Source organism: Heptranchias perlo, chromosome 10 (genome assembly GCF_035084215.1).
Source record: "Heptranchias perlo isolate sHepPer1 chromosome 10, sHepPer1.hap1, whole genome shotgun sequence".
NCBI classification, from domain to species: Eukaryota; Metazoa; Chordata; class Chondrichthyes; order Hexanchiformes; family Hexanchidae; genus Heptranchias; species Heptranchias perlo.
The window spans coordinates 75,420,986-75,443,138 of NC_090334.1; the positions used below are offsets into that span (position 1 = coordinate 75,420,986).

Consider the following 22,153-nt stretch of genomic DNA (forward strand, 5'->3'; position numbering starts at 1 on the left):
CAAATTCCCAATTATCGACTCTGTCGAAACCAGACTCTCAATCGCTGCTGCTCCGTGCTGGCTCGAATGCCAATCACCTGAGTCAGCTCCAGCTGAGAGTAAATTACCAGTTCTAACCAGTCACCCAATTAACTAGGTGACCAACTGAAACTTCAGGCTGATAGTTTACCACTAACTAAAAACTGCAAGTTAAGATTAAATTTAAGTTAAATGCTTGATGCCAAACTTAGTCAAATTTTAGATAAGAATCAACCCTTAAAAATCCCCTCACTCACCAAATTCCCAATTATAGACTCTGTCGAAACCAGACTCCGTCGACAGTGAATATGAAAATGGAGTGAACAGATGCTTCTGATTAAATCAGCCCAGATATACTGAGTAAGCTGCCTTTTGCACCACCTGCCTTTGTCATATGCTTCCAACTAACACCTTCCCCGAACTCCTTCCGTGCTCCTTGCCTAATTTCATCTATCAGAAAACATGGACTATGAATAACACGCCATAGAAACCAAGCTGAGTAGTGGTGATAGAATGAAGCTTTGAACAAACATCCCTAATTTGTGCTTAGTATCCTCAGTTACATACAACAACAACTTGTATTTATATAGCGCCTTCAACGTAAGAAAACGTCCCAAGACGCTTCACAGGAGAGCAATCAGACAAAAATTGATGCTGAGCCAAAGAAAGGAGATTTTAAGAGGGGTGACTAAAAGCTTGGTCAAAGAGGTGGGTTTTAAGGAGGGTCTTCGAGGAGGAGAGAGAGGTTTAGGGAGGGAATTCCAGAGCTCAGGACTTGGATGGCTGAAGGCACGGCCACCAATGGTGGGGCGAAGGGAGTGGGGAATGCCCAAGAGACCAGAGTTGGAGAAACGCAGAGTTCTTGGAGGCTTGTAGGGTTGGAAGAGATTGCAGAGATAGGGCCGAACGAGGCCTTGGAAGGATTTGAACACAAGGATGGAAATTGTCAGTGTGAGGTTTTGGTAGACTGGGAGCTAATGTGGATCAGCGAGCACAGGGATGATAGGTGAGCAGAGCTTGGTGCGAGTTCGGGCAGCAAAGTTTTGGATGAGTTGAACTTTACGGTGTTGGAAGATGGAAGGCTGGCCAGGACAGCATTGGAGTCGTCGAATCTGGAGGATCATACGTCCTGATATGATTCACAATAGTAAAAATAACTGCTCTGAATCGATCAAAATCAAGAATAATCTGAACTATTGATGTTTCGCCTGTAAAAGTATATAAAAGTATAATGTATATTCATCTTTGGCACCGTGAGCAGATAATCTGCAAATATTTTGATATTATACAATAACCAGGACAAAATATTGATTGGGTTAACCTCATATTAATCTGTGTCAGAAGGTCCCAAAGAGGTGGTGATTTCATTTTTCCAATACTAGTGGTACTTCCATGTAGTTTTGGTGTATTTGGTTAGTGCCAGGGGGAATGTTTTCACATCAACATATTTGGTGTCTTTGGAGAATAGTTCAACAGATGTTGACATAATATTTGAGCCAGGTGAATGAATGTAAAAGTGGCTAACCCTGAGATACGAAATTATCAAGTATGTCTTGTAATTAACCTGTATGAAGATGTCGCATTTTATCCATATAATATACACAAAGAACACCAACAGGGGGCACAACATGTGGTGCTGTGGAATGGCAGGATATTTATACGTGCCTGTGGTGTGTCATATATTAATGGCTAACGGGTCAGCTGTGGCTCAGTGGGTAGCACTCTCACCTCAGAGTCAGACGGTTCCAGTCCCACTCCAGAGACTTAAACACAAAATCTAGGCTAACACCAGTGCAGTATTGAGGAAGTGCTGCATTGAAGGAGGTTTTTTTTTATTCGTTCATGGGATGTGGGCGTCGCTGGCGAGGCCAGCATTTATTGCCCATCCCTAATTGCCCTTGAGAAGGTGGTGGTGAGTCGCTTTCTTGAACCACTGCAGTCCGTGTGGTGAAGGTTCTCCCACAGTGCTGTTAGGAAGGGAGTTCCAGGATTTTGACCCAGCGACGATGAAGGAACGGCGATATATTTCGAAGTCGGTATGGTGTGTGACTTGGAGGGGAACGTGCAGGTGGTGTTGTTCCCATGTGCCTGCTGCTCTTGTCCTTCTAGGTGGTAGAGGTCACGGGTTTGGGAGGTACTGTCGAAGAAGCCTTGGTGAGTTGCTGCAGTGCATCCTTTCATATGCCGTCTTTCATATGAGACGTCTGCCCTCTCAGCTGGATGTGAAAGATCCCATGGCACTATTTCGAAGAAAAGCAGGGGAGTTCTCCCCGGAGTCCTGGCCAATATTTATCCCTCAACCAACATTACTTAAAACAGATTATCTGGTCATAATCACATTGTTGTTTGTGGGACCTTGCTGTGCGCAAATTGGCTGCCATTTTTTCTACATTACAACAGTGACAAACATTTCAAAAAGTACTTATAAAGGCTGTAAAGTACTTTGGGACGGCCTGAGGTCATGAACGGTTCCATGTAAATGCAAGTCTTTCTTTCCTTCACGATCGGTCATGTGTGCAGGAGAAACACTGGCGAAGGCTGCTAGCTGAAGCCCCATTAGAAGACAACACACATCAATACGAAGTTAACCCAACCAACATTTTGATTTGGACTAGGCTTTAACACATTTTTAGTGGATTACGTCAAAGTACCAGCAACTTTACCCACTCCCATCCTATTGTTTATTCGGAAAGCTGCTTTGACAGATGAAACATCGACTCCAATCCCACTTAAGTGGTTGACTTTTAATAGTGGCCCACAAGTCACTCAGTCATAAAAGCAATCGCTACTCAAGAAAGAAGGCTGATCACCACCTTCTCGGGGCAACTGGGGATGGGCAATAAATAACAGCCTTGCAATTGCCGCCCACACCTCGAGAGTAAATGTTAAAAGAAGGATTATTTGTTATCAAGCTCTGCATCGTTCAGTCAAGGCTGCAATTTTTGCCCATCCATCAAGAATAATCCAAGTAATAAATCAGAATTAGGTTATTTTTTAATTTTGCACATGGATAGAACAGTGAAAATTGGAGGATAGGCCACATGTGAAGAATGTCCACTTGAGTGAGATATAGCAGGGTTGCAAGGAACATACGGAAAGGTAACCCAGCCCGAGTAAGTTCCTTCAAGTGAAGGGAGAAAAGGAAATATAACTTGGGGGTGGGTGGGGGATAAAGAAAGATATTTCTTGTTTCCATTTCCCTTGCTAATAGTTTCCCTTTGTCATGCATCTTACTGAGTTGGAAACCTGGCCAAGGCGTCAGGTTGTATTACTGGAATGCCCAAGGGTGACTTTACCATGGATCATACTTACTTTCATACTGCTTACAGAAAAAGGCAGTGAATAGATTGTGCAGTGCAGTTGCTTAGAAAACTGTCTGTCTTTTTAACTCGGGAGCTGTGGCCTAAAATTGAACCCAGGCTAATGGGTTCACGTCTAACATTATAATGACTATAATTTTCGCACACAAATGAAATCTCAAACCAATTCTGTCATACAGAACGGCCCATGTTTCGACAGTAATCAGTAGTCTCACTCTCGGAGGGCATGAGAATGGTCGTTGTGGGATATTCTGATGTTGAGGTTGAAATGTATTGATATGGTAGTGTAGAGGCAGCTTCATGCTACCTCACATCTATATCATGACTGATCGGGAATTGTTAGATTGTCACACTCTGTACAAAAACTTACAAAAACAAATCCTGAGCTCAACATCTCTCAAAAACTTGTATTTTTATCTTGATAGGAGATGTCATTTCTCACTCACTAATCCTGATACCTTCAGCCAGTTGCAGCGTTATTGTATTTTATAGTGTTGTTCAGCAACCTTTCTCATCTATTTCTCCATGGCGACCTCTCCATGGTCTCAATCCACCCTTACTCTGTTTCCCCAGCCCAGCTCTTCTGACTCTTGTCTATTGTGTGTTTCCACCCTCCCTCCATCCATGGAAGAGCGTTCAACAACAACGCCTTACACTCTGGAATTTTCCTCATAAATCTTTTTGCCTTTGTGCCTCCCTGCCCTCCTTCAAAAGCCTAAAGTGCTTTAGACTACCCCCCACCCCCCCCCCCACTTAATTCCTTACTACTTTCTGCACAGTGCACACACCACTTCCCCTAGAAAAATCAGATTGCACGCACACTATTCAGTGCCTGTTTTCTGGGCGGAAAAGAGGTGCTGAAGGGTCCAATATGGCATGTGGCGTATGTTCGTTCCAAATTGTTCAGGGTGCCTCGGGGTCGTCCAGTGCGCACGCCTAAAGCCAGCATTAGGCCCATTTCCCACGCGGTTGTAACGATCCCATATTCGGTCACGACCGATCGCAGCGTGCGCCATACGTTCTGCGGTCGGTTTTCTTGGGCATAAAGCAGCCAATCTGGTGGTCCTTAAAGATACCGCTGGAGGATGCCATTTAAAGAAAACATGCACCTATCTTAATGTGGAGCCAGGAGCCAGTTCCACATTGGAACTGCGGGCCGCTCGTCCCCCTCTCGATCTCCTCCTTCCGGTTTCTACCCCCCCCCCCCCACCCTCCAGTCTCACTGTGGGGCCAGTGCCAGCATCCCTGCCAGCCAACTGCCATCGTCTTCAGACTGAGGCAAAATTGGCTTCCCCAGCACACCGGTCAGGTCCGGGAATGATGCGAGAAAACCAATTCCGCGCGGTCAGTTCCCTCATCGGTTTCGGCAAGGCAGTCATGGCGCAGAATTCGGGCGCAAACCAATTTCCAGGCCAGTGTTAAGAGGTACAACATTCACTTGTCATGTGGAAGGCGAGAAGGAAAGTAATAAAGCAAGGACCAAAAAGCTTCGATTGGCTGTAGTAAACTTGTCTTGTCAGAAAATATAGTCGGGGTCCGTATATTTTAAAAAAAACATAATTCCTTCAACTTCAGGTACAAAAACCTGTCAAAGATTGACACCCCCCTCCCCACAGGTGGAAAGAACAAGTTGTTACAACCTAACACCAATTTTATTTCTTGCCCCGCAGAGGCATCCATCCTCAGCTACGACGGCAGCATGTACCTGAAGATAGTCATGCCCTGGGTAATGCACACGGAGGCCGAAGATGTCTCTCTCCGCTTCATGTCCCAGCGAGCCTACGGCTTGCTCGTAGCTACGACATCGAGGGATTCGGCTGACACGCTTCGCCTGGAGCTTGACGGAGGCCGGGTGAAACTGACAGTCAACTTAGGTATTGTATGACACTAGATCGCAGAGCGGACACACTTCGCGTCTAGATTTTTTTTCTCTATCAGCCAGTAAAACTATAACAATTATTTCAACACAGTAAATATTTGATCTTAAATTTTATCCTGTATCTAGTTTCTTAAAACGGTAATGTTAATTAGTAACACTGTGAGTAGTTATTTGAGTGTTGTGTAAAATGTGCATGGAATTATTCTCTAACATGCGACGACTATGTAATTTTGGACTTGTTGGTTTTGAAATCCATGTTTCTATGGACCATCTTTTGAGCAATTATTCATGTTTTTTGCAACCATGTCTACCAAGTAAGTCACAGCAACTGTTCAGTAAAAATAGTCACCGACAGGCAGGCGCCTGCTAGTTTAAATAGTTCAAAAGTAATTGCAGTCCCATAATAATTCCTTCTTATAAAAGAAAAATGCTGTGACTTACTTAGGTGGGTTTTATATATAAAAAAGAAACATTTTAAAGAATATTTTTGTAAATGTGTGTAGTTTTTTTTGTGTTTTTATTTTTTTCGTTGTGTTTCTGTTCTTTGAGTCCAATATTGTGGTTTTTAAAAAATTAATATTTCTTTTTAAATTAAAGTTATCGCTTAATTATTTTTTTTTCAAAATGCTTCATGAGTCATCAGTCAAAAGATGGCTATCAACCCTTCAAAGGCCTGAAGCCTGCGGCCCGCTTGGCAAACAGCCCTGAGAACAGAGTGCACAACCTAACCTGCAGCTGGCTCGCATTACCTCGTAGATGCCCAAATTCTTCCCGCCCGCCCCTAAATTGGGAACGTCTATAATCTGCTCCCCTAAATCGCAACGATGCACCAAGATCAACCATCAACCAATATTCAATCATGCATCAGGCTATTTTTTTCTGCTGGAACAGCTGTTTCAGAAACCTCTTCAAATTTCCACTCGCAACCTTTTAATTCCTGTGCAATTAATGACCAGCAAGCTCCTATTAGAGATTTAATTTGCATAATTCTTGTAATCAGTGCACTGATTGCCATTTATTTTATGCAGATAAAGGAAAAATACCAGGTTGGAATTTTAAAATGTGTAGCTACGAGCTTTGAAGGGGACTAAACAATGCTCCCCTTTAAGAACATCGATTGATTATTGATCAGGCTGAAATGATGGGGGGGAAAGAAATGGATCATTCTTTAAAATAAAATTTCACAGTTCGTCCTCCCCCCTGAGAATTTTTTTTTCAAGGAAAGGTTTAAAAGTAAATAACTTGAATACATTTAAATTATTTCGCATATCCTAGACCGCGAAAAACATGGTGGTGGATTTTTGAAAGACAAAAAAAAACGTAGTAACTTTCTGACTGGGGGGAAAAAAAAAGTGAGGTTTGAGGCAGAACAAAGTAGCTTTACTGATGCAGAAGCTGTTTCTATTCCAATCCATCCCGTTGTTAAACAGAAATCCTACTGAGCCTTACCGGTGTAGTAAATTCAGAAAAATGCTCAGTGATCCCTGGTGCTATTTTATTGGTCGTGTAAAAGCTTTCCTTCATCATTGTTTCTGTGGATATGCCCTCCAGTGGTCACTGTGTAACATAACTGACTGCTTTCCTGACTGATGTCCAGGGTAAGTTGGACACAGCATCTTCGTGCTGCCAGTTTAAATGGTTGAGCGTTGCGTTCCTCTCTTCTTTTTTAAAACTAAAAAAAAAAATCGGTCTCTTCGCAAATAAAGCAAGCCGGCTTTGAAGCCTTAGAGCGTTCAATTCTCAGCTTACGACGCAGCCAGGTTCAAATAGCGAGTCACTTAGTAAAGACTGAGCGACGCATTTAACACATCAGAGAAATAGTTCTGGATCTCGGTTACAGTAATGTTAATTGAGTCTTTGCAGAGAATCTCGACATTTCCCTCGTGCCTGTAGTTCTCACAAGGAAAGCTCCATGGACCCTGACTAGGGAAAGCAACACATGATACTAATAATCCACTGACAAAGAATTAAACTTTTTAATTTTTTTTCCATATTTATGAAGTTTGTTGTACAGATTTAAAACATGATCTGCTTCACCGCCCCAGATAACACAAATTAAATACTTTTATTGTTGTTCACATGGAAAATGTCTTTTAATCCTAATTGAGGTGCAACCTACTCTTAATTCAAAATTGCTTAATTCAAATTGTTAAATAATTCACTTTTTTGTGCAAAAAAAACTGAGGAATCGATTTTCCTCTGGCACCCCCTCCCAACATCTGGTGTGATAGCAGCAGAAAATGGGGCAAAATTGGGCTGCGAGGCCTGCCACCACTTCTCATCCTAGCCTTAATTTCCATTCCCCCCACCCCCCGCCCCACCCCCCACTGTCGCTGCCTGCTGGTAGGGATGATGGAGGCTGGGATCACAGCCTATTTCCCTCCCGTCTGTCACCCGTTACTCTCGCTCCCCGGATGGAGGGAGTGGGTCTAACAGTTGCTCCTAAAACTCCTACCTTTAGGGAATTAGGGGTTACGGGGAGCGGGCAGGAAATTGGACATGAAGCTGAGTTCGGATCGGTCAAGGCCCTGTGGGTGGCGGAGCGGGCCCAGGGGCTGAGTGGCCGGGTCCTGTTCCTACTTCTTGTGTTCTTTAGATTTGAGGTTAGGATCAGATCAGCCATGATCTTATTGAATGGCGGAGCAGGCTCGAGGGGCCGATTGGCCTACTCCTGCTCCTATTTCTTATGTTCTTTGTAGGCCTTGGACTCGGCTGAGGCCTACGAACGCTTTACCTGAATATTTCTTTTTGGGGGTGGGTGGGGGGGCCTCTTCGAGTGGCCTCTCCGCCTCTTCTGGTGCTGCAGTGGTGATCTTGCTGTTCCACCACCACCAACGGGCCATTTTACTCCCGCTATCTCGCACTTAGATGCATTAGCAATCCTGCTGGGAGCCCGCCCTGCGTCAGTAAGTGACCCATGACCTGAGGAACATGTATCGGGGTCAGGAGTCCATTACCACCGTTAACTTGCTGGAAAGAGGAAAATCCTATATCTCTTGGTCTTTATGCTGGCAGAGCAAGGCTTCCTCTTCTGGAAGCAATTTGTCGAGATTAATATTAGGCCATCAGTTCCTACTGGTGCGTGCAGTAGCCCAGAAGAATATTAACTTACTCCTTAAGTATGATTTAGAGAGTTGGACCTTTAAGGAGTATAACTGCAATGCCTGCTCCTGGAACTGAATCAATATTCTGATCACATGCACTGTGGATCAGCACACACACTGAAGCTGTTAGGGGCACTTTGAGATAGATAATGATAATTGCTTAGCTTATTTAATGAAAACAGGGGGGGGGGGGAGAAAATCTGTATCATTGATTTTAACTGCGTTTGCTGATAGCAGGAGCGAGCAGCCGAATGTTTGGTCATAAATGGGCACATTTTTCACCATAAAAACTCTTTTAGCTATCTATAATGAATAGTTCTTTCAAAAATGATTAATCTCTTTCTCCACACTTCAAAAACAAAGCCTTTCACACAGCTTTAGCGTCACAATTGATTCTGAACCGGTTTTTAACTTTTTTTTTTCCTAATTAAATGCTCCCGTTTTTGTATTTTCTTTCTCTGTTTGCAAATAGTGGCTGCACAACTGATTTGCAGCCGGCTGGACCTGAGTTATACTGTCTGGCTGTGAAGTGAACTCTCGGGGCCAGGACAGAGCTCAGACTTCCCGATGGTAAACGTCAAAATATTTTGAGAGCGCAGACGGGAATGGCCACACTCAAAGAGAAGAAACAAACTCTGCTTCAATTTGTAAAGTCTAAGGGATCGCCCAAGAACTTTCTAAGCCTAAGGAGTTGGCTTACCCAAGGGGTCTCCCACCACTGTGCTGCTGAGTGCTTTACGGAAGCACATTATATTATTTTCGCCACATCTGTTACACTGTCATGCATTTAGAATCCCGTCAGATATGATCGTCCTTTGTAAAGTTCTGGAAAACTTAATATTTACAAGAATTTGAGAGACAAAATAATAAATGAAAGATTACTTTTACACCTCCGTCTCTCAAGGTGTTGACCCATACTGGGACTGGCCCACTTTCTGGTCCTTCCACCGCCTGGACATTCCCCGTGGGCAAACCGATCATGTCTTTGTCCAATGTCCAATGTTCCTCAGCACCAATCGCTGGATAGTGATCAGGAGCAGGCACCCTGATAAAACGTTTCCTCTCCACCCACCCCTCCCCCCACAAAACACAAACTGAGGGCATTGAGGTCAACTATTACATCCCCCTATTGACATCCTGTTTGAGATCAGCTATCTAAGCACAGAATGGGGATCAAAACCTGTGGCCTGCATAGATCAGTATCACATTTGGCTATATACATATACCAACTGAACCATTGGGGAACTCAGACAAATGCATGCTGAATTGCCAACAGAAAAAGAGAAAAAAACACCTTTCCTTTAAAACCCTACAGGTCACACAGACATTAAGTAGGAATTAAAGCATATGCTCCAATATCTCTAGATTAAGATAATAGCTCTTTGAAGTCGTTAATATCTTAAATGTGTTTTAATTCCCTGAAATATTTAATTTGCATAATCCTAATCCTTCTAATTAGTGTCGGTAGGCAGAGTGGTCGCTCGAAAGACGGAAAAATCTAACGGAGTTCCCTAAACAGCAAAGGCATTCAGTTCTTGGCCAAAGGCCGACAGCCTACAGCACCTGGAAGTCAGCCTTGCATCCATCAGACACATTTAATGTCCATTTCTTTCTAAACCAAGCGCCTTTAGTTGAAAATGAGATGATCGTCGCTCACCGATCGGGTTTCAGGGTAAGGGGACAATACGATGATGAAGGAAAGCTGTGTAGCCCCAAAGGTATCGCAGCCTCTGCACGGTGATTGTGCCGAATGGTCCGTGGCTGTTTGCACCCACTTTTCTGTTGCGGTTGACGACACATGACAAACCTGGCCACGTGAAACTGAACCCAGATTGTTGATGTAGTTTTTCCTCGTTGTTTCTCAAGAATTTCTCCACACACGCCCTGAGCCGAGTGATTTTCTGGAGCTTGAAATGTCTCCTTTTGTTCTATTTAATATTGTTTAAAAAAAAAACTTGTCAATTGATGACAACTAAAATCGGGGAAATATTGGTCTCTCGGCTTTAATTGGGTTAAGAAGTACATCAAATTCAACATATGTATTAAAGAAGGTACTATTCGGACAATAAACAAAGCTGATAAGCAATTTGATAAATGAGGACAGTGATTTATAACCTGTATAAATATTTCTGGGCCTACATAACAATGTAAAAAAAAATCTTGATTTCAATTCATATATATTTAAAAAATTGGTGTTATCCTTAAGAATTTTACAGATTTTTTTTGCCCTGTATTTGATATTTAAACGAAGTCCTTGAGAAACTTGCTAGGCTTTCAAAGATCACTGGTCCTGCCAATGCACCGCTCACCCATCTACTTGCTAAATGCTGACTGCCACCACTTTCCTCAGTAGTATTTGGTAGACTAGTTGGTCATGAGTTTGTGAAATGGTTGGGCCAGTCGTCTTTGAGACTTACAATTGAAACAATCTCCGTTAAATCTTGGTTGAGTTTTCATATGGTTAGTTGTTTGCAAGTGGCCATTTTATAATTAAGAGGTTGTGGCTGGAGGTTGGGGGGGGGGGTGTGGTTGGGGGGATGTGGGGGGGGGGAAAGAGTGTGGAAAAAAGTTGTTACTTATCCTAAAGAAAAATAGGCTTCTGCTACTGCAATGGGATAAGAAAATGAGTATACAGTAAGGTGCAAAATTTATGTGAGACTTTTGTTGTATGGAGGTCACCCATCCATGTTTGGGTCTCATTTTGTAAAGATCTTTGATGCATATGTGAAATGAAGAGTAAAGTAAAATGGCCACCTTCTTGCGTGTGTCTGTCCCCGGAAGGGTGGACTAATTGTTATTGGATGTCTGCAGCTGTTACCTTGAAGGATGCGATTTCATCTTTCATTTATTCTTCCCCGTCTAGACTGTATCAGGATTAACTGTAACTCCAGTAAGTTATTGTTCAAGTTTCATTTTGTTCTCAATGTTTTTATAGTGTTTAAAGAATTGCTTAATATGTATGTCATTATGTCTTTAGATACACTGGGGAAAAGACTGCAGAGGTTGACTTTCTGAATATGCAAAAAGATCAATGAGTTTAAAAAAAAAACCCACAGTCAAATCTCATTAACGAGTACCAATTCAAATGTGTAAAAAATTCTAATTCTCTTTGCCTGTTCAGCACCTTCATAGAGAAGAGCCATTGGATCTCAAGCATTCCTCATGAATATAGAAATGATTGAGGTCTGTTACATGGTGCTAATTGCACCATTTATAAGCCTAGGATCTTGGGGAACCCCTCTGTTTTTGCGGCAGGGTAAAGGTTAATGGCATTTGACTGTATTCCAATTAATAACCTGCATGTCTTGAATGGTTAGAGAGAGGGGAACAAAGTGACAAAAGTTTCTAATCGTTCAAACAAGCAACACAAGAGCAGTAAGTCAAAACGCTGGAGATGGTTTTACTGTAGGCCCACTTAAGTTGAAGTGTGGTCTTACCCATGTCTGGGTCAATTGAGGGCAACCAAGTGCTCATCACAGTCACAAGTTCTGCTTAGTTTTCCATCGCTACTCGGGTCACCTAGTCTACGACTTCTAGATCTATGCAAATGAGAGAGGCCCAGAAGCAGGAGATTCCTGGCAAGAAATGAATAGTAACCCAGATTCTGTGTATCTTCAAGGTGTAAGCCCATACCTTCACCAACCCATTTTATTTCACCTTAAATGACAGGCATTTTTTTTTAAAATTTTAAACCAGATTTCATGGCAAGGACAAATCAGCTATTTTACAATCGAGAGGCTCTGTATAGATCTGAAGGCCCACTTTGGCTATATCCAGGTTTTCTGTTCATACCAATTTAGGGCGTAAGGTCAGTATTCTGCCACAACAGCAAAGAGAAATCTAACTCATGAGAAAACTGTATCATTGTTGTCTTCAAACTACCGTGCTACTCCTTTGCTTTCACAGAGGGCACATGCTGCTTACCAGGTCTGAGAATTAGTTTTAGTGTTTCATATCCTGTTAGTATTTGCTTGCATCCACTTCATTACATCACAACTATTCTATTCCTCAACAATGTTCCTTCCCTACAATCTAAAGATAGAAGGAACTATTAATCATTCTTTCATGATGGACCCCCATTACTGAAATCCTTCTAACATTATACAATAAGTGTTAGATGGTTGTTTTGTTTTGTGTATAAACTGATCATGACAGGGATAGAGAACATAACTCCAAGATATAAAACCATGCCATCTGTACAGTTAAATATCTGGAACTCTGGGCAGTGCCCTCAGCACCAAATTGGACTAGCTAACTCCTGATATCTCAAGGGATTCCCACTCAGCAATGTCACCCATGTTTTGAGGCTGTTGCTTTGCCATCTACTGACATATAACCATCAGCTTGCCCAATACCCTGTGATCACTCCATCTTGGCACCTTAGAGTAAATTGTCAGCATTATAGCCTCTGGCCTATGTCAGTTTCTTTTTGTTGAAGTGTTCCATCCTTTATCCTGAAATGACTCACCAAGATATAAGCCAAATGCACTTGAACCACGTGATTTTCAAGCCTTTAACCTCTTGTGCCCGATGGCTGGTTGCTCTCTACATATATATAAAACGGTAGGGGGTGGGGATTAAAATAACCCACCCCAGGCAGCGTTATCCTCCATACCACTGCAGTAGGTAAGGGTTAGACATAGCAAACATCTGTCGGTAAAGGCTGCTTTGGTCATTTTTATTTCATTGAGATGAAGGTTTCTTCAAAAGGCACTTTAAAACCTCCTTTAAAGGCACTTTAAAAGCTACAGCAGAACGCTTCCCTTAGGCAATACAACTATTTGTAGACAGCAATGTTTCACAAAAAAGAAAAAGAAAAAAAAGTCACCTCCCTGTTGTTTTTCTGACTGCTGAAAAATTCTGTCGCCAAACTAAAATCGTGCTGTTTAGGAACCAATTTAATTCTCCTTACATAAATGGCAACCACCCCCTTTTCAAAGAAGCTTCACAAGTGACGACTGATAGTGAAGGCCAACATCTTCCGTTCTAATTTTAGACAAATTCTATTTGTCAGGCAATCTTCAGACTTCAGGTTGACTAGAATTTAAGAGGTATTTGATTCTTGTATGAATCCTTTATGTAGGGGTCATAACAGCAGCAGCACAAGAATGCACCACAAACAGAATACATGTTTCACTAACAATGAGGGTTATTGATTGAGATGGTGCCAATCTATTGAGCCACTGGCTTTGAGTAAAATTTAGAAAAAGTAATTGGATAAAGATAAGACCAACAGAATGTAGTAACACTTGGAATACTCTCTCTCTCCTCGCAGATATTAATATACCTGATTCTGTGTGTGAAGTGTATGTCTCTCTCTCTCTCTTCCCCCTCACCTACCTTCTCTTTTTTTCTCGTGTTCTCATAATCTGTGTTTCACCTAATTCACTATAATTTGAATTAATGCCACTTTCTACTATCCCTCCTTGTACCAAAGATCAACCACCTCTTTTGCACAGTCCTAAACCAAATATGAACCATGTATTTCAGGTCACTAAAGAGGCACCTGTGCATCAACTTAAATCACTGGCACTATCTCCTAGTGCTAAAGTTTGGTGATACATATAATTGAAGCTTTAAGGGAACTGTATTGCACAATAGGTAGCCTGGTGTCCTTTCAGCTCTTTTCTAACAGCTGTAAAGGCCCTAAGTAAACTCATGTCAGGGAAACATCTTTCCTACAGGTTTTGATTTTTGAGCACAAATAATTTGGAACTAATTGCTAGTAAATTGACACTGTCTTCAGGGACTTAATAGGATGGCTGTGTTGGAAATGGCCCACTGAGAAGAGCATTAAGTGGTGCTTCTGAGTTTTGGCCAAGGCAAATTACTGGGACCCAGGAGAAGGGAGCATTAGCCTGGCTCCCAATGCATGGTCTGTATCACCTAGAAGTGCCAATAGTAGAAAAATATGCCATTCCCCAGCATTGATATCCCTCTAACCAAACCCACTGGTGATCGGGAAGGCTGGAGGAGGCCTGCGATCGGGAGGGCTGCGGGGTGGGGTGGGGTGGAGGCTGGAGATCGGGAACTGGGGGAGGCCGAAGGCTTCCTCGAGGGGCCTGGGGGGGGTGGGGTGGTGGGAGCACGCCTGCTCCTCCTCCCGGCCCCCAAGGAGTGCTAATAGAGCTACTTAACCTTCCCGCGACTCGGGCCTCCCCCTCACTTTCTGTTAAATTTAAGTCGCGGTGCCGATTATGTCATCAGGCCACGATTTCAGTCTGTTAATTAGGCCCCCCCCCCCCACCTGCCTTTTGTAGGAGCCTCGCCCATGGCCTAATTCCCGCACCTTAAAATTTAAAGGGGCGGGAATGGAGTCGGGTTGGGGTTGGGTTGCCCGATGCTGAAACTTTAAACCCCCCTCCCCAACCCTATTCTGCCCATCGGTGGGGGTGTGGGGGGAGTGGTTAAAATCGCGACTAGTGATATACAGGCAGATACGTGGACAGGGACAGCTGAGTCCTTTCAGGCCACATCCGATAATCTGTAGTTTTTCTCCCTTTCTACTTTTCTCCCTTCAGCTCTTGTAGTTTGTACTTCCGAGAGTGTCAACTGCGTTTCTGGCACTTCACCCAAGTGACCGTTCTTAATCGGTGAGCATAGTAAATGAGTGTCAGCAGGCTGCAGCTTAAACAAATGTAACTTTGGGGTGCTTATTCGTTTAAGTATTCATGGACGTGACTTGTCCCAATCAGACACATGCAATTGTAGGTCCCTGGGCTCTGTCAGTCTCCCAGCAGAAGTTACTTGCCATTGGGTGTGTTTGATCAGTTCTCAGTAGAGTTGTTACATGATATGGTACATGGGAATGGGATATTTTATCTTGGGGCTGCAGGGATAGAGACAGTTCACATAATCTAAATAGACGTGTTTCAATTAAGATTCTTACTAGCCCTGTGAGGAAACACTTCATGTTGAGCGCTCATTGAAAAAAAAATTCCCATGCTATATAAATGAAATAAATGCCAATTTTGGATTGTTTCCGACATTATATCGGCATCTCATCTGAAACGCCATTTGAGGAATGCAAGAACTGACATGCATGTTGGCCTAGAAGTGTGTTCAGGCCGGGGCGAACTTGAAGCAGGGAACAAGCCCCGTGCCGTAACGAGCAGGCCCGAGGCCCAACCAATATTGGGCCTCGGGCCTCATTAACATCAGACTAGTCAGCTGCAAACACCTGCTGGACGTGCTCAGGCAGCTCTCCGGTGAAGACCTCTCGAAGATGTGGCCCGCAGGTACGTCTTAAATGGGGGATGGGGGTGGAGGGGTGTGGGAACTGGGAGAGACGGGTGGTGGCCAGGTTTGTGAAGGACAACCGCGAGTGAGGAGTCAAAACGGGAGAGCGATCCAGGAAGGGAGGGGGTGGGTAGAGAGCGGTCCGAGAGAGAGAGGAGGGGTGGAGCGGTCCAGGAGAGAGAGGGGTGGGGATCGGTCCGGGAGAGAGGAGGGGAGCGTTCCGCGAGAGAGAGGGGTGGGGGGAGCGGCCCTGAGAGAGGTGGGGGAGCGCGGTCCGGGGGAGTGGTCCGGGAGAGAGAGGAGGAGGGTGGGGAGTGGTCCGGGAGAGGGAGGGAGAGGAGGGGCGAGCGGTCCGGGAGAGAAGGGGGGAGTGCGGTCCGGGGGAGGGGGGGGTGCGGTCCGGGAGAGAGAGGAGGAGAGAGAGGGGTGGGGGAGCGGTCCAGGAGAGGGAGGGGGGTGGGGGGAGTGGTCCGGGAGAGAGGGGTGGGGGGAGCGGTCCGGGAGGGGGAGTGGTGCGGTCCGGGAGAGAGAGGAGGAGGGTGGGGGAGTGGTCCGGGAGGAGGGGGAGGTCGATCAGGGAGAGGGGAGGGGGCGACCAGAGGCAGAGAGGAGAAGCGGGGCCAACCGGGAGAAGGGGGTGCAAGGGGATAGCGACCCAGGAGGGGACGACCTTGTAGAATGGGGGGTGACCGGGAGGGTGGTGATTGAGAGGGGGTGGTGGGGGGTGACCAGGAGAGGGTTGATTGGGACATCGCGACAGTGGCCTATCGGGAGGTGAGCGAGTAGCGGCCGGCAGTTATAACATAGACAAAGATAATGCAAGTTGACAGCTGTTCACTGAGTAGAACCATCTATACAAGAGTGAGTTATATCACCCACAACTCAACTGGATTATTTCCCTAAATTCCTGTTCCTTGACATATATTCCATTTAAATGTATTGGGAATTTTTCTCAACTTTAGATTAATATTTTACTTTCCCATTTTTACTGTGTTCGGGCACAGTTACCAATGTTGATTTATTGAAAGGCTGTCATGTGAAACTTCCGGAAATAAAAAAAAACTTTTAAAGAAATGTAATAAATGTGTACGGTCAGGTGTTTTACAATAAACTAATACACCACAAGAGAATTATGAATGAGGGAGGCCATTCAACACATCTTAGTTCATCCACCCAGAAAGAGCCGAATATCCCCCCACCCCCCCCAACCCACTGCAGCATCTAATTATCTCTTAAATGATTCCGGAGTTTTCTTCCACTATATCTAAAAGTCCATTCCAGGTACTAACCTGTGAAGAGGAACTTCCTTGTGTCGGCCTTAAATTTGCCTTTTAACTAGTTTCAACCTGTGCCCCTGGTCCCACTTCCACACTTCAGTAATTTTCCAGATGTACCTTCTCCTCTCTCTGTAGGCCACCTCTCGGATGTCTCCTTTCATGGTTGAAAAGCTACGGATTCTTAAGTTCTCCTCATAACTCAGACCCTTGACGTTACGGAATCCGCTCTGCTCTGCACTAGGTCCAGACCTTGAATGCCTCCTGACAGTTTTTGTTTAAACTTTTAGCATCACTGCTCAATAAACTGCTGGTCTACACACTGTAGATGTATAAATATGTATGTTTGGCGTCACCTGACTGCCACATTTTACTGCACGTTCACGGCCATTTTCTTGATTTATCTCAGCTTCTGTTCTGCTCTTTTCAATTTTGATGAGGTTCTGCTTTATGCTCGTCGGCCCTGTGCCTGTGTCCCTCAATTTAAAAGAAACATATTTATTTCTGTTGCGGATACTTTGAATGAAAATTGAGATAGAACGTAAAAACTCGTATCACCAACGTTCATATTAGAACACGTACAGCATGTGTCGGAGGGGAGTCTTTCTTCTGAAAGACGTTCTAGAGTGGATGATCTGAGCCCAAGACCAGCGTCTGAGGTCATAATCCAGGCTGACGCTTCATTGCATTACTGAGGGAGTGCTGCGATGTCAGAGGTGTCGTCCTGCCGATGAGACATTAAACGGAGGTCTAGTCTGTCTGCTGTGGTGATTCAGGGGTTCGTTAAAGGTTCTATGGAATTATTTAATGAAGAACATGGAGTTCAGGCCAATAATCCTCCTTCAGCCAATGCCACCAAAAAAAAAGAAGATTGCTCATTACTAATTTGGGACGACTGGTGCATTTTGCCGACACAGCAAAAATCATTACACCTTAAAGTGATTCATTATGTGAAGTGGTTTGAAACTTAAGTGTTAAGGCACTTTATTAGTGCAAATATTATTCCCTCCCAAAATAGACTCTAATATGATGAGTGCGGCATTTTATCAAAATACAACACATTTGCAAACAAATGCTGATTGGTTTCAATACGTGAAAACCCTTTTTCATCCAATGACCTTAATGAATTGTTGTATTGTCTGCAGCAAATTTGGAAAATGAGTGTTACATTGGGGCAACTGTTAGTAAAATATATTAACAATGAGGCCTCGGTGATGGAGTAAGTTTAAATGCCACCACTGGGATTTGGGTTGCAGCCCAACAAGACTCAACCACTTGCATTTATATAGTGCCTTTAGTGTAGTAAAACGTCCCAAGGCGCTACCCAGGAGCAATTTTCAAACAAAATTTGACACCGAGCCACGTAAGGAGATATTAGGACAGGTGACCAAAGGCTTGGTCAAAGAAGTAGGTCTTGTGGAGCATCTTAAAGGACCCATGATGTGGAGATGCCGGTGATGGACTGGGGTGGACAAATGTAAGGACTTGCACAACACCAGGTTATAGTCCAACAGTTTTATTTTAAATCACAAGCTTTCGGAGCTTACCTCCTTCGTCAGGTGAGTGAAGGGTCATGTGTGAACCCTTCACTCACCTGACGAAGGAGGTAAGCTCCGAAAGCTTGTGATTTCAAATAAAACTGTTGGACTATAACCTGGTGTTGTGCAAGTCCTTACATTCATCTTAAAGGAGGAGAGCGAGGGTGGTGAGAAATAGGGAGGGAGAAATGAAAGGAGGCGTGACGACAGGAGAGAGGGGTAAAGAGAAAAGAAGAAAAAAGGGGAAATAGAGGCGATGGGCTCGGGTCCGGAGCGGCAGCCAAAACGTGTACGTGAATGGACACAGGGAAACTCAAATTACGTAGGTGTGGTTACAGAGCAAGATTGGGATAGATCTGTCCTGATAATAAACAGGGAATAGAGAGGAGACAATAGGAGGGAGTCCAAATTTAAAGTCAGAGGTCCCGTAGTGGGATAAAGTTGACGTTGATAGGTGGAGTCAGCGAAGTGATCGTTTCCATTCCTCGTCAGCTGTAAGGGTCCAGAATCGGTTCAATTTCAGCCATCTCAGCCCTGTTCCTTGTGATTGTGACTGCACCGCATGTAATTTTGGCACAGATTGGTCCGTCTTACTGGAGAGCTGTGGTCCGAAATGGAAATGTCACATTAGGGGATTCCCTTCTGACATTGGGAGTAAGGCACAGTGTTAGGGCATTTTGCTATGAATGCCTTAAATCGTCCACTCTGAAACGTCTTTTAAATGTCACCGTATTGGTTCCTGAAGAAAGACTGCCCTCCAGCAGATGATGCACGTGCTCTAAATATAAACTTTTGTGATACAAAGTTTTATGCTCTATCTCAATTTGTATTCAAAGTATTCTCAAAAGAAGTACATGTCTTTTATTTTCACTCTACATGCAACCTATTCTATACCTGAAAATGCTTGATGCTGACTATGTTTGACAAGAGTGGAATACTTTCCATTTTCCATTCCTTCCTTGAATAGATTTGTTTTTGTTTCAAACTCTCATAATGGCCCTTCAGTGCGTTCAGTTTTCCCACTCATTCCTAGAATATACATTGAGCCCGTAATGGATTAGAATGGCCCAAAATACCGTTATGAAGCTCTGTAAGAAAGTCTAATTTTACAGTGATCTAAAGTTAAAGTCGACAAGATCATCCTGCAAAAGGGAAAGTCTAAACGTAGGTGCAGCAGCACAAAGAGATCTTGAGCTGTTTGGGGGCAATTGTGGAATGATGGCTTGGGGTTGTACAAAGTAGAGGGGAGGGAAGAAAAGTTTAATTACTGAAGATTTTCAGGAAATACAAGAGCAAAATGTAAAGGACAAAACAAAACATGGATGCAAATTAGTAGTTTAAATTATCTTTTTAGGAAGAAACCGGCACAGGCACGATGGGCCGAATGGCCTCCTTCTGTGCTTTATCATTCTGTGATTCTCAATTAGGAGCCAGTTCAAAGGTAATTCCTACAGTTACAAATGACAGTGAAATTCGGTAAAATATTATACTTGCATGAACCTCAGGTGATGCTGTGTGTTCATGCTCCAATGTGATTTGCTACGGAATTGTGGGCAGTTGCTTTATGCTTACTCCACCAACTCTGAATATTGTGGGTTGTCAGTGGGAGGTACAGATCGAATGCCAGGCACCTCCACCCCCAACAATGCCATTTCTGACAGAGTTGAAAAACGAGTCTTACAAAATGTTTTCATTTTTGATAATGAGCACAGGATGCCATAATGTAAAAAGTCACTAAAATGTTCTTTCTTCGCTACAGTTTCACCTCATCGCTTGTAGGTGACATTGACAACCAAAATAAAAATACCAGCATTGTTCTTGCAAATGATTAAGTTCCCCTCAGAAACCAGCAATGATCTCCCTTTAACAACAACAACTTCCATTCATTTAGCGCCTTTAGGCGTAGTAAAACGGCCCAAGGCGCTTCACGGGACCGTAAATCAGACAAAAAACATGACACCGAGCCACATCAGGAGATATTAGGACAGGTGACCAAAAGGTTGGTCAATGAAGTAGGTTTTAAGGAGCTTCTTAAAAGAGGGTAGAGAGGGCTCGGGAGGGAATTCCAGAGCTTAGGACCCAGGCAGCTAAGGCACGGCCGCCAATGGTGGAGCGATTTAAAATCAGGGATGCGCAAGAGGCCAGAATTGGAGGAACGCAGAGATCTCCCTTTAAGCCACTTGGTGCAGACGCTGAGTTCGCCCCTCTTTACTACAGCTGTTCATTGAGCACTTGGTTGTCCGTTTTGCCAGTACAGACCCAGATCTATATTCTAATCCGTTGCAATTTATATACATTTGTAGCCAGTAATGATTTTCTGCTCTGCCTGTTCATCTACTTGTTTGACCATTCTGCTTATCTTTCTATCAAAATAAATTCAAATATCCAACACAGAATCAGTACAAACAACCAATAGCTGATTTGAAGGGAATAATAATTCAGGGGCTGCATAAATGGGTTTTTGTTTAAGACCTGAGATACTGTTTTGAGTCGATTGGTGTCTCTAAAGTGGAATCTGTTGGTGATATTCTTATATGCTCTGTTTGCTTTTAAAGATTATTTGAAAAATCTGTGTTCAGTTATGCTTCAGATTAGTCATTTGTTTCAAAATGCAAACTTGTGAAGCAGCATTTCACCTATTACCTGGCGTATAAATCACGTAGCTGTCTGTTGAACTCATTGCTACCCATTCAGCTCCGATTTAACATTGTATCCTATTTCAAAGGTGCAACATTCACAGTGTAACATACAACAAATACAGTCCTGGTTCTTGATCTTCAAAAAATAGATTTTTGTTAGGCAAGGGTTTTAAGGGTTATGGGTAGACGGAGTTAAGATACAGATCAGCCATGATCTCATTGAACGGCGGAACAGGCTTGAGGGGCTGAATGGCCTACTCCAATTCCTATGTTGCTATGTTCCTAACACGACTCAGCTTTTTCTGGAGAAGATGAGATGTTTCTACCTACCGATATGATTGTTGCCTTTCAGTCACAAACAGGTCTAACTAGTAAAATGTTCTTCCTCTGTTAACCTGGTATTTGTACCTCGTGTGCATGGGTGCATTTAGTTTGTTTCGCAAGAAAAACAGAAAACATTCAAAATGAGCAATAGACCGATCGGCATCTTAAAGAAAAGGGTCAGTTAATGTTTTTTGGGCAGGATCCTTCAGCATAACTGGTTCGGCCAGGTAGGAGAAACACTTTATTTATACCTGTTATGACGTATAAGTAGTTTTCCCAGTCTGACCATGACCGTACTGATGAATAGTCGTACCTAAAATGTTAACTTGTCTTTTTTCTTTCAGATATTGAATTTTGTGTTTGAAATTATGGGGGGTTTGATAGAGTAGATAGGGAGAAACTGTTTACATTGGCAGGAGGGTCAGTAACCAGAGGACACAGATTTAAGGTAATTGGCAAAAGAACCAGAGGGAAGATGAGAATTTGTTTTACACAGCGAGTTGTTATGATCTGGAATGCACTGCCTGAAAGGGTGGTGGAAGCAGATTCAATAGTGACTTTCAAAAGGGAATTGTATATATAGTTGAAGAGGAAAGATTGCAGGGCTATGGGGAAAGAGCAGGGCAGTGGGACTTATTTGAATAGCTCTTTCAAAGAGCCAGCACAGGCAGGATGAACCGAATGGCCTCCTTCTGCGCTGTATGATTCTGCGATACTGTCTGACCTGCTGTGTACTGCCGTTTCTTTCCGTTTTTGTTTCAGATTTCCGGCATTTGCATTCCATTCCTGTTTATCTCTACGTTTTCAATTTTGCTGTG

The 22,153-nt window shown here is 43.5% G+C and overlaps 1 protein-coding gene across 2 annotated transcripts in view; it reads left to right on the forward strand.

The window, feature by feature from the left end:
* LOC137326704 (neurexin-3-like) overlaps window positions 1–22,153 on the forward strand; it is a 1,580,588-nt gene that overhangs the window by 612,272 nt on the left and 946,163 nt on the right. For both annotated transcript variants that reach the window (XM_067992033.1, XM_067992034.1), the window contains exons 6-7: window positions 5,009–5,212; window positions 11,185–11,211. In XM_067992033.1, the coding sequence (XP_067848134.1) occupies window positions 5,009–5,212; window positions 11,185–11,211 (231 nt within the window). The remainder of the gene's footprint in view (window positions 1–5,008; window positions 5,213–11,184; window positions 11,212–22,153) is intronic.